The following is a 21,227-nucleotide window of genomic DNA, read 5'->3' as shown; positions in this document are numbered from 1 at the left end:
TGATAGCAGGCTCTCCATGGCTTGCCCTGGTCCCATTTTCCTGCTCTACAAGACAACAAGGAGGCGCATGGATTAGCAAAGTTCCTCATGACCGCTCTCTACTTGTAATCCCTACAGAGACACAGAAATAACAGTGGCTTTCACATTAAGGTAAGCAACAGGAATATTTCTATCTGCTGTACAAGTGATAGTTCATAGCAGTTTCACCTTGGCAAGTGGCAAGCAAGGCAGCAACCCTTACCTTGTTGTTTTCCCCCTGTTGACAGCTGTTTGGTGGGATGAATGAAGGGATGAAGAGATGCCTCCTGGAGAACTTACTGCAGTTGCTCTATAGAGGGGACATCTCAAACAGCAGGGACACAGTCAACACTGAAAAACCACCACGTTGCCACAATTTACCTTGAGTGTAGAAGGGTGCAGGGGATTTAAAGAGAAACTCTCAAAATAGCCTGATAAAATAAACAAGCTACAGCTGAGGAGGAGGAGGATTCAGGATGAGCTGCTTAGGTACTTGTGGCTACACACAGAAATTACTTGTAAGCATTTCAGTAAATAAGATTGTATTTCCTATTTTGCCTTTAAACCAAAATTAATCTAGGGAAAATTTTATATTTGTCTTTAGACTATACAGTTTCTCTCAGAACTCCTTGCAAAAGACTGCAGAAGTCCCTATCTTGTATGTATGCCCAGTTTTAAACATGGAGACAGTCCTACCAAAGTCAGTAGAGCATTTGCTGGCTCAGGACTTTGCTTTGTTTGCTTGACTGAGCAAACCTTTGCAAACAATTGCACTTCTTGTGGATGAGCAGCATCCTGGGACACTTAATCTCAGTAGCTGGAGCTGCTGTGTGATTTCTCTCTTTAGAACCTCTACAGCTATGACCATCAAAAATGGCAGGAGCAGCACGTGCTGAAAGGGGAGCAGTGAGCAAACTATCAGCGCTGCAGAAATGACACAGTAGGTGCAGCATTTTTGGGGACTATATGTAGGCAGGAACAAAGCCCCCTGTCATCCCATTCCTGAGCAAAACACACATTAATAGCATCAGCAGTTTTAACTAGGTGGGGACTTTCATTTCCAGTGCAGCATGAGAGATTTTTTTGGCACATATCCCACATTTATGTCCTCAAAGAGCTAGGTTAATACTTATGAATGATGATATATTATGATGTATCATGATACTTATGAATAATTTTCCTCCTGACACAGCAATTTTGGGCAGTTACCGACACAGAAAGAACTCATTAAGGGAGCTGCATTAAAACCTGCAATTGATGCATTTCTAGTCCACGGTATACCTATAAAGCATCTCTTATAATTTGGAACAGTTTATCTTTGGAACCTAGCAGCTCATAATGATGACAGTCTCCAGCTCTTACAGCCCCAGTAAAATTGTGAACCAATACATCTAAGGCAAAAGAAAGCAATAAAATTTTGATCTCTTTTTTCAGTCTTAATTTAGTAAGAATGGCTTACATTAGAAACATTAAATGTTAAATCAGCCAGTAAATAACATTTGATTTACATACTAAATGGTACCAGTTAAAATAACTAAGTCAAATGCTTATAATAGAAAATTAATATTAACCACATTTGCAGTTTACTTGAATTAATTTGTTGTTGGTTTCCATATTTCTTTTTGCACAAATAAGCAATTTCCCCAAAGGTAAAGTAGGCTTACATTTAATTTAAGTAAACAACTTAATGTATACCCTTTAGGACTTCACAATCTTTGTGGTAAACTTGTACATATGTCTGTAATTACCCTAACAGGACAAGTGAAGGATTCAGCCCTATGAGAAAGCCTAATGAGAAATGAGAAAGCCTAGTAAGAAATAAGCCACTTTTTGATAGAAGTATTAGGACTAAAATGAGCTGATTAAAAAAAAATCTTATTAGAAATGCTCATGTTAAAATTCTGCTGCTTGTTTATTTTAATTAAGCTATAGGGAGAATCAGCAAGACTATTAATTAGGAAGCTCTTTTTCTTTTAATCAGAGTGCTCATCTAAATTGCTACAGGGTTTGTGTAAAGAAAGTCTTATTTTTAAAAATCCTACTAACAAGTAGTACTATAGAAGAAACAGCTAATGTGCTTTGAATGATAAATAGGCTTATAATAATGTATCTCCAAAGATTATAGTTTAGAGACTATGTAAAAAAAAACCAAACAGGCTTTTAAAAAGATTAAAGTTTTGGTTTAACTTCAAGGCAGCTGTAACTCACATTGCTGATAATGTTCAAATGAGCTTGTGGGTATATATTAAAAAGAAATCTCTGTGTGAAATTTCCCCTTAGAAAGGGCAGCCTCCCCTCCCTGGTGAATACATACATTAATAAACACACATCTCAGTGCAGCCAGCCAGGCACTGGCACCTCTTAGGCAGGGCAGGGGACAGAGATTGACTCAATACATCAGCCCGATTCTGATGATCCTGTTGAATCAGTTAACTTGCAATTATCTGTGAAGCTGTTTTCAGTGCTCTACTACTCCACCTTTTGTTTTATGGGGAAAGCTGATGATGCTTGAGGACCACAACAATCCAGGCTTTCATTTCCACTTTGTTATCTGACTACTGACATGCTAAAAATAGGCACGCATCTCATTAGCCTTGAAAGATAAACTGTATTTTGACAACATAGGGTTTAGAATTTTAAGGCAGATTAAAAAAATATCTTACCTCTGTAATTTGGATCATGTAAGCACTCCCAATTTTTTACTGCTTGTGTTGCTAATGGATTGATGTGGGACTACCTTGTTTTGTAAAACTTGATTTTCTTTGTAATGGGAATTTAAATTATTTGTCATTATTATTCTATCAACAGAGATTTCAATGTTTCAGAAGACCTGATATTTCTCCTTATGTGCTATAAATACCGAAAAGGCTTCTCTTGAGGTGGAAGTTGTTTAAAAACTGTACTCCACAATCATTCAAGGTAACCACCAAAAGTGCAAGCACAGAGTCAACACCTGCAGTGTAAGGTAGTTCTGAGGATATGAAGATGTACTTCTTACCAAAGGGCTGGAGTTGAGCAGCAGGAGGTGCAACCCAGCTGGGGACAGGCTTGGTCACTTGTTTATGCAGACAGCTGCTCCCTAACTAGAACAAAGCTGTTGTTCATTAGCTCCCAATGGGCTCCACTTGCTCTGCTTTGGGTTCAGGCACTGACTTGCATTAAGATGCTCCTGGTGTAATATTCCTCTCTGTTGACTTTGCAACTTGTGCAATTTACTCGTGATGATTATGATTCTTACTGGGATAAAAATAAGAAATAGGAGAAAATAGAAATCATAATCCTTTCTTGCACAAGCAATCTTCTCACTGTAAGATTCACTCTTTTCCTTTCAGATAAATTCCTAGGGGTTTTCAAGTTTTTTCCGCAACCTAGGGTCAGAGAGGCCTTTGGGGAGTCGGAATTCCTTGCAGGTGCCCCTCTTCCTTTTGTTTTGATTCTAGTATGGCTGCAAACAGTAAAGAGGAAAAGGGAATTATTTTTTTTTATTATTGCTAACAATATTTCTGTTGTGGTATTTTTCATCAGTGTTTTTCAAAGTGTTTCAAATGAAGCCATTACCCCCATTTTAGAGATGGGGAAACTGAGGCACAGGTTCTCTGCTTGCCCACAGCCTCTTAGGGAGCCAGTGGCAAAAAATGAGTAATCTCAGTAGCCCAAGTTCCTGGCATTTCATTTCAGTGCTCTGTCTGCCAAACCCTCTTTAGTCTTTGCAGTACACCTCTCACTAAGATCCACGTACTGCCGTGCCTCCATTTCCTCTTATCAAAAAGCTGGAAGTTGTTGGAAACTGGAAGCAGTTGGAAAAAGCTGGAAACAAAGTGAAAGCGTTCGCTTTTCACTCTGTTCACTTTTCACATTCCTGCTGGCAGGAATGTGGCTGCTGAGTATGTGTGCTTAAAGCCTGTGGACTCTGCCCTAGGGATGGAGTTAATGAAAAAGTCCTCTAAGGGAGCTGGCTCCACTTTTTGGCAGCTGGTGGTAAGGCAGGAACCTTGGGATGCGCTGCAGAAGGAGCCTGGGCCAGCAGCAGCAGCTGTGGGTGGCAGATGTAGGAAGCACTGCTGCTAAGACCACTTTGCTGGGCTCTGGGCCCTGCAGCAGTGATGAGGCAGTCCAAGGAACCATGGAAAGGTGTCTGTAGAGTATGGGGACAGACTCTGAGAAGCAGAAGACTGGGAGAAGATATGTTGTAGGATCAGCAGAGGAATTTGTAGAGAATAAATTCTTCAAAATTTAAAGAAATGTCAACAGTTGCTTCAGTTTGGCCTTGTATAGCTAAAGGGATTAAAGACAGGACATAATAGCTTTAATCTTTGGATATTTGCTAGGTTTGAAGACAATGCTGTGTTCTCTCCCATTAGATCTACACATATTTGTGCCATGGTTTGCACCCAGGCCTCTGCAGGCAGCTGTGTGTGTCACAGAACATGCCTTATGGAGATCATGTCCTTCTCTGTCCCATAGACCTCTAGGAAGGTAGAGCAGTTGAAAATATTTGGAGGGAGAAAACCTCCTTCTTGTGCTGTTGTCGCTGGGGTCTCTCCAATTCAGGAGGTGTTTTAGAAAAAGGAACAATTTGTCTGTGATTCAGGATGGGTTTGTAGACTGTTGGCATGGTGAATGCAGTCACTACCCCCAGGGCATATTCTTCTGCGCATAACACTGGCTCACCAAAGAGGATTAACACACAGACCTGAAAGGGTTTCTGGACTCTTTATTACTCCTACCTTTTCTACTTCTCTTCTATCTGCTTCTTGCTGAACAGAGAATCATAAAAGCATTGGTTGGAAAGGACCCTGGGAATGGTTTTGTCCAAACTGCCTTTCAGAGGATTATCATCACTGCTCTGGTTTTGTCTAACTGAGCTGTGAAAATCTGAACAAATGGAGGTACAAGACATGGCAGAGTGTATAGAAAAACCTGCTGGTCTCAAAGGATGAGTCCCAGGAACTGTGTGCTACTCAGGGTTTCATTTAGATTACAAAATCAAGTTGTGGGTTTCAAAGGATTCCAGGACCAGATTTCACAGACCTGTTACCCTTTTTGCCTGTGCTGATTCTGCTTCTCCTCTTTCTTCATCTATTCTGACTGATGGATTTGGTCATTAATTGTCACTAATTCATGACTAAACTTACAGCAGATTGTGCTGTATGAAGCCACATAAGCACCAGACAAACACATCAGGTTCTGCATGCCCTGAGCAGGGCAAACCAACCCTGACCATAATAATGTAGGTGTCATCAGCAAAGACTGCTGCTCTTAGAAAAAACCTACTTTGACAGGCTGGGAGTGTATCTAAACTGACTTGATGGGAGCTGACTGCTGCAGGGTGATTCTTGTCTTCTGACTTTGAGTAATGCAAGCTGAGCCTGCCTAAAATCTCCATTAGGGAAGCACAGGGCTCCTGCTAATTCCTACAGACACCTGGCTCTGTGTGAACTGTCACACACAGCTCTTGCAGGAGTTGTTTATGCTGCAGCAAAGAGAGCATTAGAGAGTTCCTAATGTGAATTAAGTGCTAGCACAGCATGGATGAAGGGGTGAGTTACTCACAGAGCTGACTGAATACGTTGATTAACTTGCAGTGATCAAATTCTCACCTGGTATTTAAGGTCTAGTACCTGCTCTGTACTAAGGAATTGGAAACATTTTTCATTACTATGGACCTCATTTCTGTCGCAAATCCTGCAAATCATGTGGTTATTTTGCAAGATTGACACCATGCAGTAATTGCAAACATCTAGAGAGGCCCTGTCTCTATCGCTACCCCATTTTTAACCCTCTGTAGTCACACTGCTAGTAATGGGAAAGCTGTTTATCATATCCTGCCCAGTTTTGATTGTGAGGTGACCAAACAAAATGTGGTTTCTGATGGAGTTGGTTCATGACTGCATGACTAACATGTTCACCCATATTTCACGGCCATGACTATTGCCACACAGACAGAATGAGCCAGGGTTCCTACAGTGCTGATGTTCAGCAGTGGTAGGTTTGCATGTTGAACTTGGCTGATCACTGTGTACCAGAAATATGAAGCCCTAGATCCAGGCTTTACATTTAGATGGAATGGAAACTGGGTAATTTTCCTAAAACAGGCTTATGCATTTTTCTTTTATTTCAATTTATCCTGCCTCTTTCTAACTGGAACAGAAGTATTTCTCAGCCCCCATGGCTGTATGGAATGTAGGAGAGGACCAAGTGATACACTCAGCCCAAGAGATATTGGCACAGCTTTGAGATTTCAGCCATGCTCCAAGTAGAGTGCAAAGCTGTGGCGGTGCTCATGAACAAGATATAGCTCCACTTCTTTCTCTCCTTCTTTTCACAGAATCATTAACGTTGGAGAAGGACCTCCAAGATCATCAGGTCCAACCTTTGACCAAACACCGCTGTGCAAACTAAACCACAGTGTCACATCGAGTAGTTTGCTGAGCATTTATAGGGATGGTGAGATGTCATATATAGAGAAAATTAGGAAAGCAAAATTTCAGCTAGAAATCAATCTGGCCACTGCTGTTAAAGATGATAAAAAGTGTTTTTATAAATATACTCCCAACAAAAGAGGGACAAGGAAAATCTCCATCCTTCATGGGACGTGGAGGGGAACATTATCACTGTGGATGAGGAAAAGGCTGCCTTCTTTGCCTCAGTCTTTAACAGTAAGACTGGTTATCCTCAGAGCAACCAGCCCCCTGAGCTGGCAGACAGGGACAGAGAGCAGAGTAGATCCCCACAATCCAGGAGGAAATGGTCAGTGACCTGCTGTGCCACTTGGGCACTCACACATCCATGGGGCTGGATGGGATCCGTCCAAGGGTACTGAGGGAACTGGCTGAAGAGCAAAACAATTGGTAATTATTACTAAGCATATATGACAATTATTTCCATATATATGACAATTATGCTTAGGTGCTTTATAGCCTATGTGGAAAATATAGGACTTTGATGGATGAATTCTCATGAATTATGATCTACCCCACCCCCACCAGAGAAAGGAAACTCACCAAGTATTTATTTTTATTCTAAACTTTGAAATACTTTCAGTATTGGAAAAAAAAAAAACAAAACAACAAATCCCACCAAAACTCCCCAAAAACTAACCCTGAAAATCCATCTCATTAAACATATCTGATTTTTGATGTGGAATATTTGGAAAAGACTTCTGCTGATTTCTCCCATACTTTCAATTTATCATATAGCCAATGCTTAATTATAGAATATGCATTTATTTGGCAGCAAGAAGCTTGTGGTGGTCACAGCCTGGTTTACATACCAGACCCCATGTGCAGTTGCTGTAATTCACCACAAGAATTCTGAGGTCTGTACTCATGGTTGACTTAAAAGACCACAGCTCTGTTGAATTGGCCATGATACTCTTTTCACCAACAATTAATTTGGTCTTGCAACCACTGAAAAATCTTTAGGGTCATGAGCTTTATTTCAAGCTCATAAATGGAACAAAACTGCACATCCCAGTTGAATTTCAGTCTTTGACCCACTCTGATTCTTTTTTTCTGTTCTTCTGAAATAATCACTGTAATGGAAGCAGAGCTGCTCTGGAGCAATAAATTATAAATGTTGTGCTTGAGGCTGCTGATTGGGATGTGATTGAATAGATAATTTACAGACGACTATTGAACAAAGAGCCTCTGGTGGCTTAAAATAACCCATTTCTTTGTAAACTCTTGAAAGCAGGGGAAAGATAATGCCAAAAACCTTCTCTTTAAAGGCCAAGGTAAGCACACAGAGTAATAAAATCTCTGGCTGTGGAAATGAGCTGCTCCCTCTGGGTGGAAATGAGGGAAGCTGAAAGACCCAGATGGAGAAATGGACACATGCTGTAGCATCTAAAGTGAGCAGCCAGTGGGGCATCAGCAGGAAAGGTTCCCCAGGTAACAACCTGTTCCCCAGTCCTGCATCTCCAAATGATGATGTTCCTATTGATCACACAGTGGGGTGGTGAGGAGGAGTGGCTGTGCACTGCCAGCCTGGGCTGCAGGTTCTTCTGGAAACACAGAGCTGGGAGAATGTGTTGAATACTCAAGTTTTTGCAGCTTGGAGTCTAATCTGAGAGCAGCAGAGCTAGATTGAGGAGTAAAAATATGGTGCTTGGGTGATGCACTCTGAGAGTGGAAAAGAGGGGGAAAAAGGGGAGATACCTGTAGATGTGATAGAGACAGTCGTGCAAATCCAAGCTGGGTGACATGGTTCTGCAGGGGTGCTGGGGGTATCCCTGCTTCTGCCAGCAGGAATGAGTTTTCTGTTGCAACAGGGCTGTGCTACTCTGCAGTGTCTCCTGCACTGAACCTGCCCACATGTCTGCTCTCATCTCTGCTTCTGTTGACCAGTTCTCAATATGCTCAGTGATGCCTTGGTTAAAGCAAACCAGTGATTTAATTCTTGGTTTCACTTCTAAATTTTCAGTATTACAAGGGCATTACAAGTCCTATTAAGCAGAGCAAAATAAGCTTTAGCCTGCACATTAGTTTAGCCACAGTGAGTTACCATATAAACGAACAGTTCTGAAATGTACCCAGCTCTTCCACTGGATTTATGTTTCAGCACATATCACACCATAGATTCAACAAACATAGATCATTTTAAATGGACAGCTATGTACAAAATTATTATACAGTGTTATTACAAAACTTGAGAAATAAAGCTCTGAATTTTGAAAACACGGTACTGCACAGTCCCAGTTTTAAAGCCAAAGTAACATGATTCCACACGTTCTGCAGCTTGGACACGGACCCTTGAGTACAAGCAGCTGACAATGGAAGTCAAACCCAGAGGTTTACTACAGGATAAACTGAAAATGTGTCCAATAGAACACTCTGGAAAACCTCTTCCTTTTGCTTTAGTAAGAGAAACCAGAGCCCTGGCTCTCCAAAAGTTGATGAGTGCATCAGCATGTGTGACAAGACTACTTAAGACTACTGATGCACTTCAACTTAATTGCACATAAGCATCATGTAGGAACTAGACACTGTTTATATGGCCATATGCTTAGTAAAATATATACTTTTTCTTTTACTTGGTTTTTCCCCTGTAACCAATTTCCCTTGCTTTAAGTGCTTGAGAATAAAAATACATTTGTCTCATCTGGGTCTTGGACCTGGTCCAATGTAAGTCATCAGTGGGCAATGAGAAGAGGGACTTAACACACCTCCACCTGTGATGGTACAGCCACTGCTTAATTTATATCCTTAATTTAGTTGAGGCACTGCTGTTTTTAACACTTCTTTAAGGGCTAAACGCTGCAGTCTGTTCTTGGGCCACACTCAGCTGTCATTTCAAGAGGAGTTTGGCCTAAGAGCAGGTTGAAAGCCTTGGCTTCCAGTGGATGACAGGTCTGACCCTTTCACTGCCACTATGCAAAGAACCATCCCCTGCCCCCAAAGGTGCCCAGTGCAAGGGGCTGGGGGGAAAAAGTCTCTGGGGAGGCTCTTTAGGTCCTGGGGAGCGGAGTGAAAGGCTGCATGAGGAGAGGCTGTGAGTCTTCATGGGGCAGAAGTTGTCCATAGTGGCATTTCACTGATGCAGAACCTGGAGTCTCAGAAGCTGGCAGCACTCCAGGGATACATGAGATGTTCTTTCATACCTTCTGCCTTGCCATGACACCTGCAGGAAGAAGGGGAAATGCAAATTATTTGCAACTATGAACAAAAGTGGTGTGGTTTTGCATGCATGTGTATCTAATGGTTGAGGTACTACTAGGGAAATCAGTTTCATCTGTTCCTCAGATAATCTAAAAACAGGTAGTTTGATGTACTTAATAAAAACATGTTCATGTTTCCAGAACCAACCTTGATGCTCCAGAGCTTGGGCAACTTTGCTTTTAAGTTTAGTCCAATAACATTTATCCTTCTAGGTATTAAATTGCTGAGGTAAATAAATCTAGAGGATTTAGCAGGACTGTCAGAAAGATGGGGCAGCACACTGTAGCCTGTCTCACTCCGTAACTGAATCAAATACCATTTCTGAAAGCAGACATGAAGGCTAGCAGGAAGATTAGATTGATGATATTCTCACAGTCCATTTAAAAATTGCCCACAGACAACACTGGGTCTGCAGAAGGGGAGGTGAAGCATCTGTCCCTCAAGAATTAAAAGAAAACCTGGACTCTCAATCCCTTCTGTGTCTTGCAGGGGAAGCTTGATGTGCCACTGTGCCATGTGCATGTCATAGCTGCCCTTCTGCCCTTGCCCTCCCTCCTCACCAGGCTGTGGTCTTTGAGCTGGTCTGTACTCCTGGTTTGGTTTTCCTTTTATTTTCTAGGGAATAAATCAAGTAGATTTGTGAGCAGGGAAATTGCTAAAGCCCAGTTGCTCACAGACTTGTGCTTTCAAGGCTCTTCTTCCCCCTAACCATTCCAAGTGACATGCAGAGGGGAGGAAAAGGGGAGCTGCACAAACAGCCATGAACATTTGTCTGTAGGAATTCTCTAGGGCTTAAGGCAGGCATACTGAAAGAACAGCTCTCTTGAGTTCAGGTGTTCATACAGTCTCTCCTCTCTTTTACTGTCACCTTTATAAAATGATTCTTTAAGCTCTTTCTGGACTTGGCTGGAAATGAGATGTTACCAGGGTGCACACAAACAGTGTGACCACCATGCCTTGATTCCAGAGAAAAAACAGCTAAACTATTTCTTTCAAGAACATGAAGATAATCTGGAATACCACTCTTTAGATGTAAAAGCTGACATTTAAAGACATTATTACAGAAATTGCTGCATAACAAGATATGGTCAAGGTGAGGCAAGAATTCAGTAGCTGATTACAGTCTTTTACTGCTCTGAAATATTATCACAGAGTTTCGGGCTAGTCCTGCCCTCTGCTGCTGTCAGGGAAGCTCTAAAAACTCATAAAGGGTTTGAATCTTGATCCCTGCAGCTGGATCTGCACAAAGAAGGAGGAAGATTTCTGTGGCTTCACTGAGACCCATTAACTTCCACATCAGCAAATCCACCAGAGAAAGAAATATCCTGTACCAAAAGAGAACTAGTGGGGACCTGAACAGACCACGTATGCTTGGGAAAAAACATAAAATAAAAATCAGGTATAAGACCCTAGGAAAAAATATTGATTGGTAACACTCCAGGCTTGCTGAATCTGTCTTATCAAGAAGTTCTCTCTTATCTGTCTCATCAAGACAGGAGCTGCATTTGGGAGAGGAAGCTCTCTGGCAGGAGACTAAGACAAGCAAATGGGCTTTTGCTCCTGTCCTGCTGCCCTTGCTGTGTGACATACAGGAGAAGAAGAGGAAAAAGAGAAGTGCAGGTTTCAAGGTGCAGCTCATTGCTGCCCTCCTGGCATCAAAGCCCAGGTAGGCTCTACTGGTGCAGTGCCAGGCACTGCATTCCAAGGATGCAGTGAAACTCCTGCCTGGCTTCATAAAGGTACTGTATGCCCATGCATTCGTCTGTGCTGCATTTCTGTGTCTTCCTAGGACAAAGCAAAACTGTGTTTCATATATTTTTTTTTCAAATAGGACTTTTTTATGCCTGTATGCTTAAAAAAATCTTAAAGTTAAGCTGATCTCATGGTTCCAGCTGCCCTTCCAATGCAGCATGTCCTCTGTTCCTGGTGTACTTCTCACCTATGCTCCACTGCTACTGTTTTCTGTTCCTGTAGGAAATCTTCCTTAGGATTTATAAACCAACAGAGCTACTTCCATTTCATATACTCCTATGGTAATGCAAGAAAAGGGCCAAAAGGAGGGCAGGAGTAGTGAGGACTGTAACTACCCAGTGCATATCCCATTTTCTCTTGCTAGCAGTGATGCTCCAGGTGCAGGAACAAAAGCAGTCCTGTGGGGAAATCCTGCACAGATTCCTCCTGTCTCTGTGCAGGAGCAGGGCTCCCAGCTGGGCTCCCAGCCCCAGGGAACTGGGGATGCTGGACAATAAATACATTCCTTTCAGGAAACAAGACAAAGAGATTTGATGATATTGATTCAGTTCATAAGAGATGTTCATCAGCATGGAAAGGACAATGCGTAACTATGCAATTTCAGTACAGCGGGTGTTTCAGTTGTTGATTTTCCTTGCTTTTCTTTCCACTTGCTGTAAAAACAGGGGAAGTTTTGCAAATGGAAGTCTCATCCTAGGACTCCTTTTGAGGGGCAACTGTATGTTGCCAGCATCAGTGAAGGATGCAGGGATGCAACTCTGGAGTTGAATTTAGCTTTGAGTGGGAGCTGGTATCTTGCCCCAGCTAGTATTTGCCCCTGGGTCCACTGTTTTATTCCCTTTTCCAGATACCCATATTTAAACAGTACTCTAGAAAGTGGTTGCCCACAAGCAAACCAAATTTTGTTTGCTGGTAGGTACTGAAATTGCATTTTTACAGTTTTTGAGAAAATAATGTGATCAAAGCAAGGACTTTGTTCATCACATGAAGTCTGATTGTTTGGTTAGAATAATGGCTTTTAATTATCTGCAGGGAGAAGCAGTTTGGCTGCTGCTGACACAGAGGACAAACATGTGGGCTGTGACCCTGTGTCAAATGGAGATCAGCACTGACTCCACTCAACGCAAGATCAACACCCTGGAGAGTAAAAATCAGAGTAACAAATTTATTTCACATGTGTTTGTGATTAGACACAAAGACAAAAAGCTTAGGTGATATGCTGAATACTGATTAGGTTTGTGAAGTCCCAGTGCTGTGGTTAGTTCACCAAAAAAAATTTTTGTGAGTTTACATACCTCATTGTGCCACACAATCTTTTTTTGTTTTATTATCTCCAGTATCAGTCTCAACCTCTGCTTTTGAACAAAAGAGAGACACTAAATATATCTGACCATGGCAAGGCCGAGGTAACAACAGGGAACTTTTTAGGATGAAAATACTGTCTGGTAGCAGAGAGGGTCCTGAGAACACAGAATCTTTGAATGGTTTGGGTTGGAAGGGAACTTAAAGATCATCTAGTTCTAACCTCTCTGATGCCATCCCTGGATGCCCAGGGAACTCTGGGGCTTTTGCAGGCTGGGGTCAGTTCTGAAGCCAGAAGTCCTAATTTCAGGTGTCAGGAAAGAATTGCCAGGGCTGGGAACACAGGATGCTCCCATTGCTGCAGCTTCTGCTCCTCAGATGAAGCAAGCTCAGGAACCAACACTACAGGAAATAACTTCTCATTTCTGGCTTGTTTTTAACCAGGGGAAAGCGGCATGTTTAAAAATGTAAATTACTACAACCCTGGGGCATGCTGCATTAAAAGGCTAAGTCCCTCTGTGGTAGCTGCTCAACCTCTGCTGTCTTTCTCAGCAATGGGTATTCAAACACTCCTTTCCTTCCTCCTCCACCCTCCTTGAAATCAAGCATTGGTAAAAAGAGACTTTCCCAATTGCCTGCCCATTTGTTTCACCTCAGGATCTTGCAGGAAACAGGCTTTGGAAAGTATATTCTAAGTTCTAAAGGCTGACAGACCCATCTATCTTCCCTACAAGGCATCTCCAATTTGGGATTAAGGTACCCACCCAAGGGTGGTAGGATCTAAAGGACTTGGACACTCTTCCCAGGTTTGGGACAGGCTGAGGACTTTTGGTAAGAAGAGGGGGGCCTGTGTGGCTCCAGGAGCTGAGCTCCCTCCCAGCCCCAGCAGGGCAGCCCAGCTGGAGGATGGATCCTTGGTGGAAGCATCAGCAAGATGCTCTTTTTCAGTCTCTGACCTTTCCCCCTCCCTCTGCAGTGATGGTTTGAGGGCCTGATGTTTAGACGAAGTACCCCTGGGGCAGGTTCTCAGGCAAAGTGCTGTTGCAATGAGGGGAAAAACCAAACAAGCCCAAGGCAGCATTGATGTTGCTGCTTTTATGTGTTTATAAGTAGTTCAGAGGGGTGATTGCTCATTAAGTACCAAGTATTAACTGCTCTTAATCACTGCTCTGGAGCCTAATGAAGCTCTTGTTTGCACATAACCGTGCCTTGTAGCTGTCTTTAGCACACTTGACAGATGTGCTTATTGCCATCTTTACTGCATATGTGTAATGGGCTTTTGAATTATTGATTCATCATTACTCCTTTATAAACTACTTATACACGTCACCAGAATGAACTATGCTTGTGTTTTTCTTTTTAAAGCTCTTTCAGGTTTGAAAAATATAATAGCTGCACGAAACAGCGTGACTCTAGGGGCAGGGGGAATTGGGCCTTGAAGTGGAAAGAAACAGGTGTGTACAAATATATCAGAAGGTTCCCAACATTTGAGTCAGTCCCCAAGGGCTATTTATAAAATAGGCTACCTGAGTAGCTTTTGCTGTGCCTCTTCTTCTTCTTCCTTTTCCCTGATGGCCTCTGCTTTTCCCTGTCGCTGTGAGTTTGCTCTGGGGGAAGTGTTGCTGAGCAAGAGGAGTCGGTGGCTGGCTCTTCCGAGAAGGACTTGTCATGAGAGGTGTCCAACAGCGAGTCTGTGCCAGGGTCTTCATTTTCCTTTGTCATTTCTTTTGACTCTGCCTGCTGAGCCTCATTGCAGGGAGCAGGCTGAGCACTCTCTGAGCCATCAGCTGGGCATTCCTTGTCCTGGCCTCCTGACATGGACCCGTTAGTCCAGCTGAGTTGGTCCCTCACAGCAGGGGCTGGACTGCTGCTCACAAAGCTTATCCTTGTGCCTATGTCAGCCACAGAGAAGGCAAGGGAGCCGCTCTTTGTGCTGGGCTGGAGGCTTTCCACGTTGTTTGCCTGCTCCATCCCGGGGCCCAGCGTGGTCTGACTGGCTCCATCAGCTTCCATCATGCTCTCTGAGGGGCTTTTGCTCTGGGACTCCAGTGGCAGACTTCCTCCAGCACTGTTTTTAGATAATACCTGGCCTGAAGCTGAAGCACTTGTAACACCTCCACCTGTCTCCATTGGGGCAGTGGTTGAGGGAGGAGTGCTTTCTGAGGGATGATCATCCTTGTTTTGCTTGGTCTTGTCATCAATCTGCTTCCCTGCTGCTTGTGGATGCTTCAGGCCCTGTCCTTTAAACAGAAAATACACAATGAGCCACAGGTGCAGTTTCACCAGGAATCAGCCAAGATACACCTACCCTGCAGAGGTTACAGGTCAGCAGCTGCCTGTGGAGGGAACAATGGCCCTAAAGCAGCTGTGCAGAGACAGCACAGTTTATTCTCCCCTTATACCTGTGTGGTCACCCTGGCTGGACTCCAGGCTCCAGCTCAGCAAAGCCTCTGATTTGTTTTCAGCAGGTGTTAATGTGTCTTTGCTACAAAATGGCTGATTTCCATGGAGGCTCCAGGACTTGCAAGGAAGCCAGAAAGTTTACAGCAGAAGAGAGAACCTGCCTGTGAGGTCCTGGACCAGGCTGGACTGTTGGCTTGGCTGTCTGAGGACTTCAAGTCTGCCCATTAGCCAGCCTTAACCTGCCCTTGCAGAGCAGGCCTAGGAGAGCCATGGACAGACCAATGTCCTTGGATCTGCCTAACTGCACTGACACTGAGGTCGAGAGACTAAAGAAAACCTAAACCCATGGGCTGTCTCCTCACAAGCACCTAGAAACGTGGGTACTTCTGCAAATAGGGTTTCTTACCTTTTTAAAAGGGTTTCTTCAGTCTCCCAAGTGTAGATAAGATGGGATGCAGCAGTCTCCAAGACAGAAACACACTGTACTACTGAGACTTGAGAGCATGCAGGGGACTTGTGTGGGGATAACAGCAGTGCCCCATCAGCATGGTGCCATGGCTGACACATGGGTCAAGCACCTCAGAAGGTTTATCAACACAGATGCAGGGCCATGCTCCTCCAAATTCCTGCTGATTTTGGGACAGACCTGGCTAGTAACAGCTCAAGGCTCTTTGCTCCTCTTCTCCTTGGCTGCAAAGCCTTCTTAAATAAAATTCCCCAAATACAAACACAAAGGCTTCTGGCTGGTGCATGCTTGGCTCAGGCTCAGAGGCAGATGGGAATGAAGAGCTGCAGGTACAGTCAGGTCTGTGTCCTTACCAGACTGGCTTTCCTCTGGGCTCTCTGCAGACAAGGGTTTAGGAACTGCCTCTGACTCGTGTCTGTTCTTTGTCTTCCTCAGCGTGAAGCCTTTCCTGATGTCGGCGAGCAGGGCGTCGATGACACACACCTCCTCCTGCTTCACCAACCCCTTCTTGACTGGGGGAGAGAGATGGGAGTTACACCTGCCCCTGAGACAGGCCAGGAGGAGACTGCAGCGATGCCACTGCTGGAGGTGGCTCCTGCTGTCCCAGCACAAGCAGCCACCAGGCAGGAGCAAGGCACCTACACCAGACCTGGGAGCAGCCAGTGCTCCGTGATCCCACAGCAGCCTGTCCTGGTTAAGACAAGGGATTTGCTCCCAAGTCTTGGTGCTACAGCCTGGCACCAGTGGCACCAGCTCTGCCTGGACATGTCCCTGGTTGTCCCATGACAATATTCCCCGTTTGTTATCAATGTTGGTGGGAACCCTTTCTTTTTTTTTTGGAGGAAAAATGATTTTGATTTTTCTTTCCTCTCAGCTTCTTCCAATTACATTTTTCAGTCTTTCATTTTCATCCAGAAGAAGGCATATTTAAGCAACATGCAAGATTTTTGGGACAACTGTGGTAAAGAGAGAGTATTCAAGTGTATACAGGGACCTTGGATGGTGCATAAGTCAAATGTTTCTTTTTAGATTTGGGATTCAAAAGTTATGTTTAGAAACTGGAAAAGTTAACTGAAATATTTAATTTGTGGTGATTTTCTTTCCTCTTTGCTGTTCAGTCAGCAAACCTAAAATTAACTTCTCTGCCCAGCTGCAACTGTGGAAAGTCAATTCTTAGCTATGGCTGTAAGACATCTAAAAGCCTTTAGTCAGCCATCACCTGGAGACCTACAAAATAAATTATCACTAGTGCTCCATTAAAGCAGGACCACCAAAGAGCTCCTATGGCTCCATCTCTATTTTTTGAAGCCATTTCAGATACTCACTGACTTTTCCATTTTCTCCCTTCTGTCTCTTCCCCTCTTCCTCTTCTAGCTGTTTTTTCCTCTTCTCTGCTTTGGCAGCTTGCTCCTTTCTGTCCTTGTTCTCCTGCAGGGAGGTAACAGTGACATGAGAAGGTTGGGTAAATGTCTGCTGAAGAAGCTGAGGAAGAGAAATGAGATCTATAGATGAAGGAAGAGAAATTCTGGCTTTGTCCTGTGCAGTAAATAAAATGGGCATTGGGAATAAGGGCTGTCTTACCAAAATGGTGAGAGGGGACTGCTGATTTGGCCAGGACTCTGCCACGTCCCAGTCAGAGGTGGCAGTGGTGCTATGCTTCACACAGCTACCTGAAGTGTGCTCACCTGCCTGACCTCGAGCTGAGGTGAAAGTGGGAGACACTGAAGCCACAGCTTTTTCCAAACAGGTGGCTTTTTTACTCCATATCCCCCTTCTGAGCCTGTTTGCTCAGGCTGGAGCAAAGGGTTAAGTTTTGTAAGCCCTTTTCTCTACAACTTGCACACTTGGCCCAAAAGCATCTTTGTGACTGATTGTGCAGCTGAAGTTGCAACAAAATCACCAATCCCTGGTGTTTGGGCCAGGCCCAGCAGCACCAGAGGATGCAGTGGAGGAGGGATCACACACCACTTCACTGGGAGACCTCATGCCAAGTGCCAAAAGGAGGAGGCTGGAACCAGGTTCCCCCCTGGATTTGGGGTGCCTATTCCACCCCTGTCCATTGCAGTGGAGGCAGCTTCCAGCACTAGGGGTGCTCAGCATCCTGTGTGCAGATGCCAACCTTCAGAGCTCGGATGAAGAGATCTCTGAAGGTCTTCATGATGCTGAATATGTCCTCTAAGGACAACTTGCTTGGATCTTCACAAAGATAATTTGCAAGTTCTTCTCTCTTCTTTTCAATGGTTTCAAATTCTTCTTCCAGCTTTCTGGAGGCATCAATGCTGTCCTGAAACACATTAAATGCACACAGTAAAACACCATCCAGAGGACAACGAGTGAAGTACAATGAGTGAAGAGAAAGGATTAGAGCTTAGAGCAGGACTCTGGGTCCTGGCTTTTTTAACTGCAGCTTTTGGAAAGCAGGTGGGAAGAAATTAACATTTGCAGATGATCTTTACTCTTGGCAACTGTGCTGTGCCAATTTACAGGGCAGTCTGGCTTGAGCAAGACATGGAAAGCTTCATGCAAAGCTTAATTCCAAGCAAAGAGCTTCACTCTGGTGATCCACACAGAAGGTGACCATCTTCTTTGAAAGTGAGGAGTCCCACAGAAGCATGGACACAGCAGCTGGGGCACACACCCTAAGAAATGGCCTCACCAAAGGTATCTAGGTTTGGGGTGCAGCTGGCAAAAGCATGTTTGGGTTGTGCAGCATTGCATCCTATTTCCAAATCTGAGAGCATGTCTTGTGGCAATATTTTCTCCCCTCCCATGAGGCTCCTCAGCTGCAGATGTACCATGCACCACCTCTCCGTGTGTAATGGGGGAGATCTAAGGCAGCTCCATTACTGACCTGGATGGGTTTCTCATACTGTTGTTTCACATCCTCATTTGATGATAAGACTTTCCGCTGAAGCTCCAGCAACTTCTTTAAATTGGTGCCAGACTCCGTGCGTATAATATCAAGATTAATTCTGAAATCACACAGAACCCTGCCATTAGTTGACACTCCATCATCAGTTGACACAGCCTCTTGAGCTGACCAAGGAGTGGACAAGTCTGAACTGGTGGTTTGGTCACCCCTCTGCTTCCCACCACTTCACTGAACTGAGCCCTGTGCTCTGAACTCTCTATACAGTCCAAGCTCATGGAAAACAGCTTTCCTCCACAGTACTTATGGAAAGGCTGCCAGGCCTACCTAAAATTTTGTGTATTGGGTAGATAGATGAGTGCCAAAAAAAGCCCACCCGTTCAAAAGGCTGTTCTCCACCCATGCTCAGCATTAGCTCACTTTCCCTCCCTGGAGGTACTTTAGAAATGCTTCTGGGTGGCTGACCTTCACCAGCTCCTGCCACCACAAAGGCAGTGAACATTTCAGAAGGGTCTGGGAGGCAGTTTTAACTGACTGCTCTGCAAATTTCAGTCCTAAGTGTTGCCAGCTGTAGTAGAATTACTATATATTAAAAGGCTTTCAACATTCATCAACCAAATCTTTCAGTTAAAACTATGTAAGATGCCATCTTGTTAATCTCTATACCAGCTGTGTGTGTCCTAATTTCTGGTACATTGTTGATGTGCATGGGATTTATTTTTGTTTTTAATTCAAAGGAAGTGACACACAATTTTACCCTGCTGCTTTTGAAACATATTCAAGATCCTTTGGCAGTTCCAGTAGGTCCTTGTGGCTGTTTTCTACTTCCTGAAGAGGAAGAGAGAAAGAAGTGTTATTTGGTGTGTGTCAGGAGCCAAGGGGAAGCTGGGGGGAAGACACATGGACAGAAGTGTCCAGGAAGGATGACTGTGCTGTGTTCTGCTACTGCCCCCCTGTCTGTAGTTTGCACAGAGAGGAAAGGCGTTTCCCCTGGCTATAAAAACACAGAAGAGTACTGCACCCTCAGAAATACTCGTAGTTCAAAGCAAAGCAGAGCTCCTCTTGAGCATGGAAGGAGGCAGGACTGTGGTTTGATGCAATCTGACACTTCCTATGGTCCCAGAAGGGTACTAAAAGGCCTTGAATCTTGCATTCTTTACTTTCACAGCTGTCCTTGCTGAAGCTACTCCCAGCTAAAGCAGGGCTTGAACATGCATAACTGAAACCAAGGGACATTGATGAATGAAGGTGGCAGAGCAGAGCATGGAGAAAAAAGATAAAAATAGCATTGCAGGAAATAGGAAAGCCATGGGGGCTTGGAGAGAAGCATGAAAAGCCTGAGCACAGTCTGGAGGAAAAGGGAAAGTCCATGGAAAGGCAGAAAGGCTGAATGGGTACAGATGAGCCAGGACAGCTTTGTGCTCTGTGGTTTGCAGCTGCTGATGTGCAGATTGCACAAATATGAAAGGAAGTTGCAGACACTGTGGGAAAAGATGCTGGAGGGAAGCAGATCAAGTCTTAAAATAAGGAGTAGTGCCCACAAGCAGCCTCCACCAGAGTCACCAAAGTGATTCAAATCCTCCTGACTTGTGACACTCTGGGGCTTGCCAGGGAGGATGTGAGTATGAGCATGGGGCATTAGCCAACAGCAGAGTAGGAGAAATGTTTCATCAGTGATAAAACCCTCCCTCTTCCCTGCTGTGCAGGACTTGTTATTGGTACCTCTAGAATATGGTGGAGCAGTGTAATGCGGGTTTGGTTGGCTTTGGTTTCTGTTAGTTTGAGTAAAGTGCTGATTTTAAACCCATCGGCATCGCCTGTGTGACTTCCCTACAAGAGAGAAAAAAAAAGCAGATGTAACTCCTGTGTCCATCCAAATTAAAAGCCTAAAGGAGATCATTCACAGACTGTAATGGGGGGAGGAGAAGACAAAAAAAAGTCCTTACATAGTTCAGGAAGTTTCCAACTTTGAGAATCAGTTGACAAAAGACTGGCAGGCGATGGCTGGTCAGAAGATCTGAAAAACATAAGGGACTTTTAAGCAAAAGCCTCTATTACACCAGAACATTTCCTAAACTGCATTGAAATTGGGATTCTGAATTCCACTAAATCAAATCTGGTATTTTGGCTTTGCAGCCCAATGCCCAACCAGCAGAGAAACTGATTCCATGCAGATTCAGTTCAGTGGTTTGTCAAAGTCTTTGTTGATTTATGTTTCTTTCTTTACATCTGGTCTGTCATTTCCTAATGGCAAATAACCTGCAGTTGGACCCTCCTCACTAACAGCAATCAAGGTCCTGCCTTCCTTGCAAGTTTCCCAGGGTGGGGCAAGGGTAACTGGGCTGCAAATTTAATCTTGCCAACTTTCAGCTGTGCTGTGGAGCCAGTTCTGACTGCACTATGATCACCTGCTAGCTGCTAAAACCAGACATGCTCACCCTATTCCTGGTCTCTCATGGTAGAGGTGATTATGGACCAGGCATGAAGAGTACAGTCCCTGTCCTTGCTCTTACAACAGGGTCCTGCAGTCCTGTGCTTTCTGAAGCACTCAGCTTTGAGGCAAGAGCAGCTCCAAAAGAACATCTGGGCTGCTGGGAAGTCACTTTGGGGGAAGCTTCAATTTATTCCAGCGAACAGCTGTAATGCCAGCTGGAGAAAGCCCCAGCAGGAGTTGGGGGAACTGGCTCTGCAGGACAGGTGACACTTGACAGTGCCAAGAAGAGCATACTGCTCTCGGAGGAGTGGGACCAAAGGTTTC

The 21,227-nt window shown here is 44.1% G+C and overlaps 1 protein-coding gene across 4 annotated transcripts in view; it reads right to left on the bottom strand.

Annotated features, from left to right (window-relative positions):
* Positions 1 to 7,028: 7,028 nt before the first annotated feature.
* The window catches only part of INF2 (inverted formin 2), a 42,699-nt gene continuing 28,500 nt past the window's right edge, over positions 7,029 to 21,227 (bottom strand). For 2 of the 4 annotated variants that reach the window (XM_038138565.1, XM_038138566.1), the window contains exons 14-23: positions 20,416 to 20,486; positions 20,192 to 20,299; positions 19,227 to 19,297; positions 18,452 to 18,572; positions 17,720 to 17,884; positions 16,926 to 17,028; positions 15,954 to 16,112; positions 14,258 to 14,971; positions 12,725 to 12,784; positions 7,029 to 9,639 (exon numbers count right to left, since the gene is read on the bottom strand). In XM_038138565.1, coding sequence (XP_037994493.1) covers positions 12,726 to 12,784; positions 14,258 to 14,971; positions 15,954 to 16,112; positions 16,926 to 17,028; positions 17,720 to 17,884; positions 18,452 to 18,572; positions 19,227 to 19,297; positions 20,192 to 20,299; positions 20,416 to 20,486 — 1,571 coding nt within the window. In that variant the 3' untranslated portion in view covers positions 7,029 to 9,639; position 12,725. The remainder of the gene's footprint in view (positions 9,640 to 12,724; positions 12,785 to 14,257; positions 14,972 to 15,953; positions 16,113 to 16,925; positions 17,029 to 17,719; positions 17,885 to 18,451; positions 18,573 to 19,226; positions 19,298 to 20,191; positions 20,300 to 20,415; positions 20,487 to 21,227) is intronic. The other 2 variants (XM_038138567.1, XM_038138569.1) reach the window with 2 other exon arrangements.

This window comes from Motacilla alba, chromosome 5 (assembly GCF_015832195.1).
Source record: "Motacilla alba alba isolate MOTALB_02 chromosome 5, Motacilla_alba_V1.0_pri, whole genome shotgun sequence".
Taxonomy (NCBI): Eukaryota; Metazoa; Chordata; class Aves; order Passeriformes; family Motacillidae; genus Motacilla; species Motacilla alba.
The sequence above is the reverse complement of the archived record's forward strand: the minus strand, read 5'-3'. Positions and strand labels throughout refer to the sequence as shown.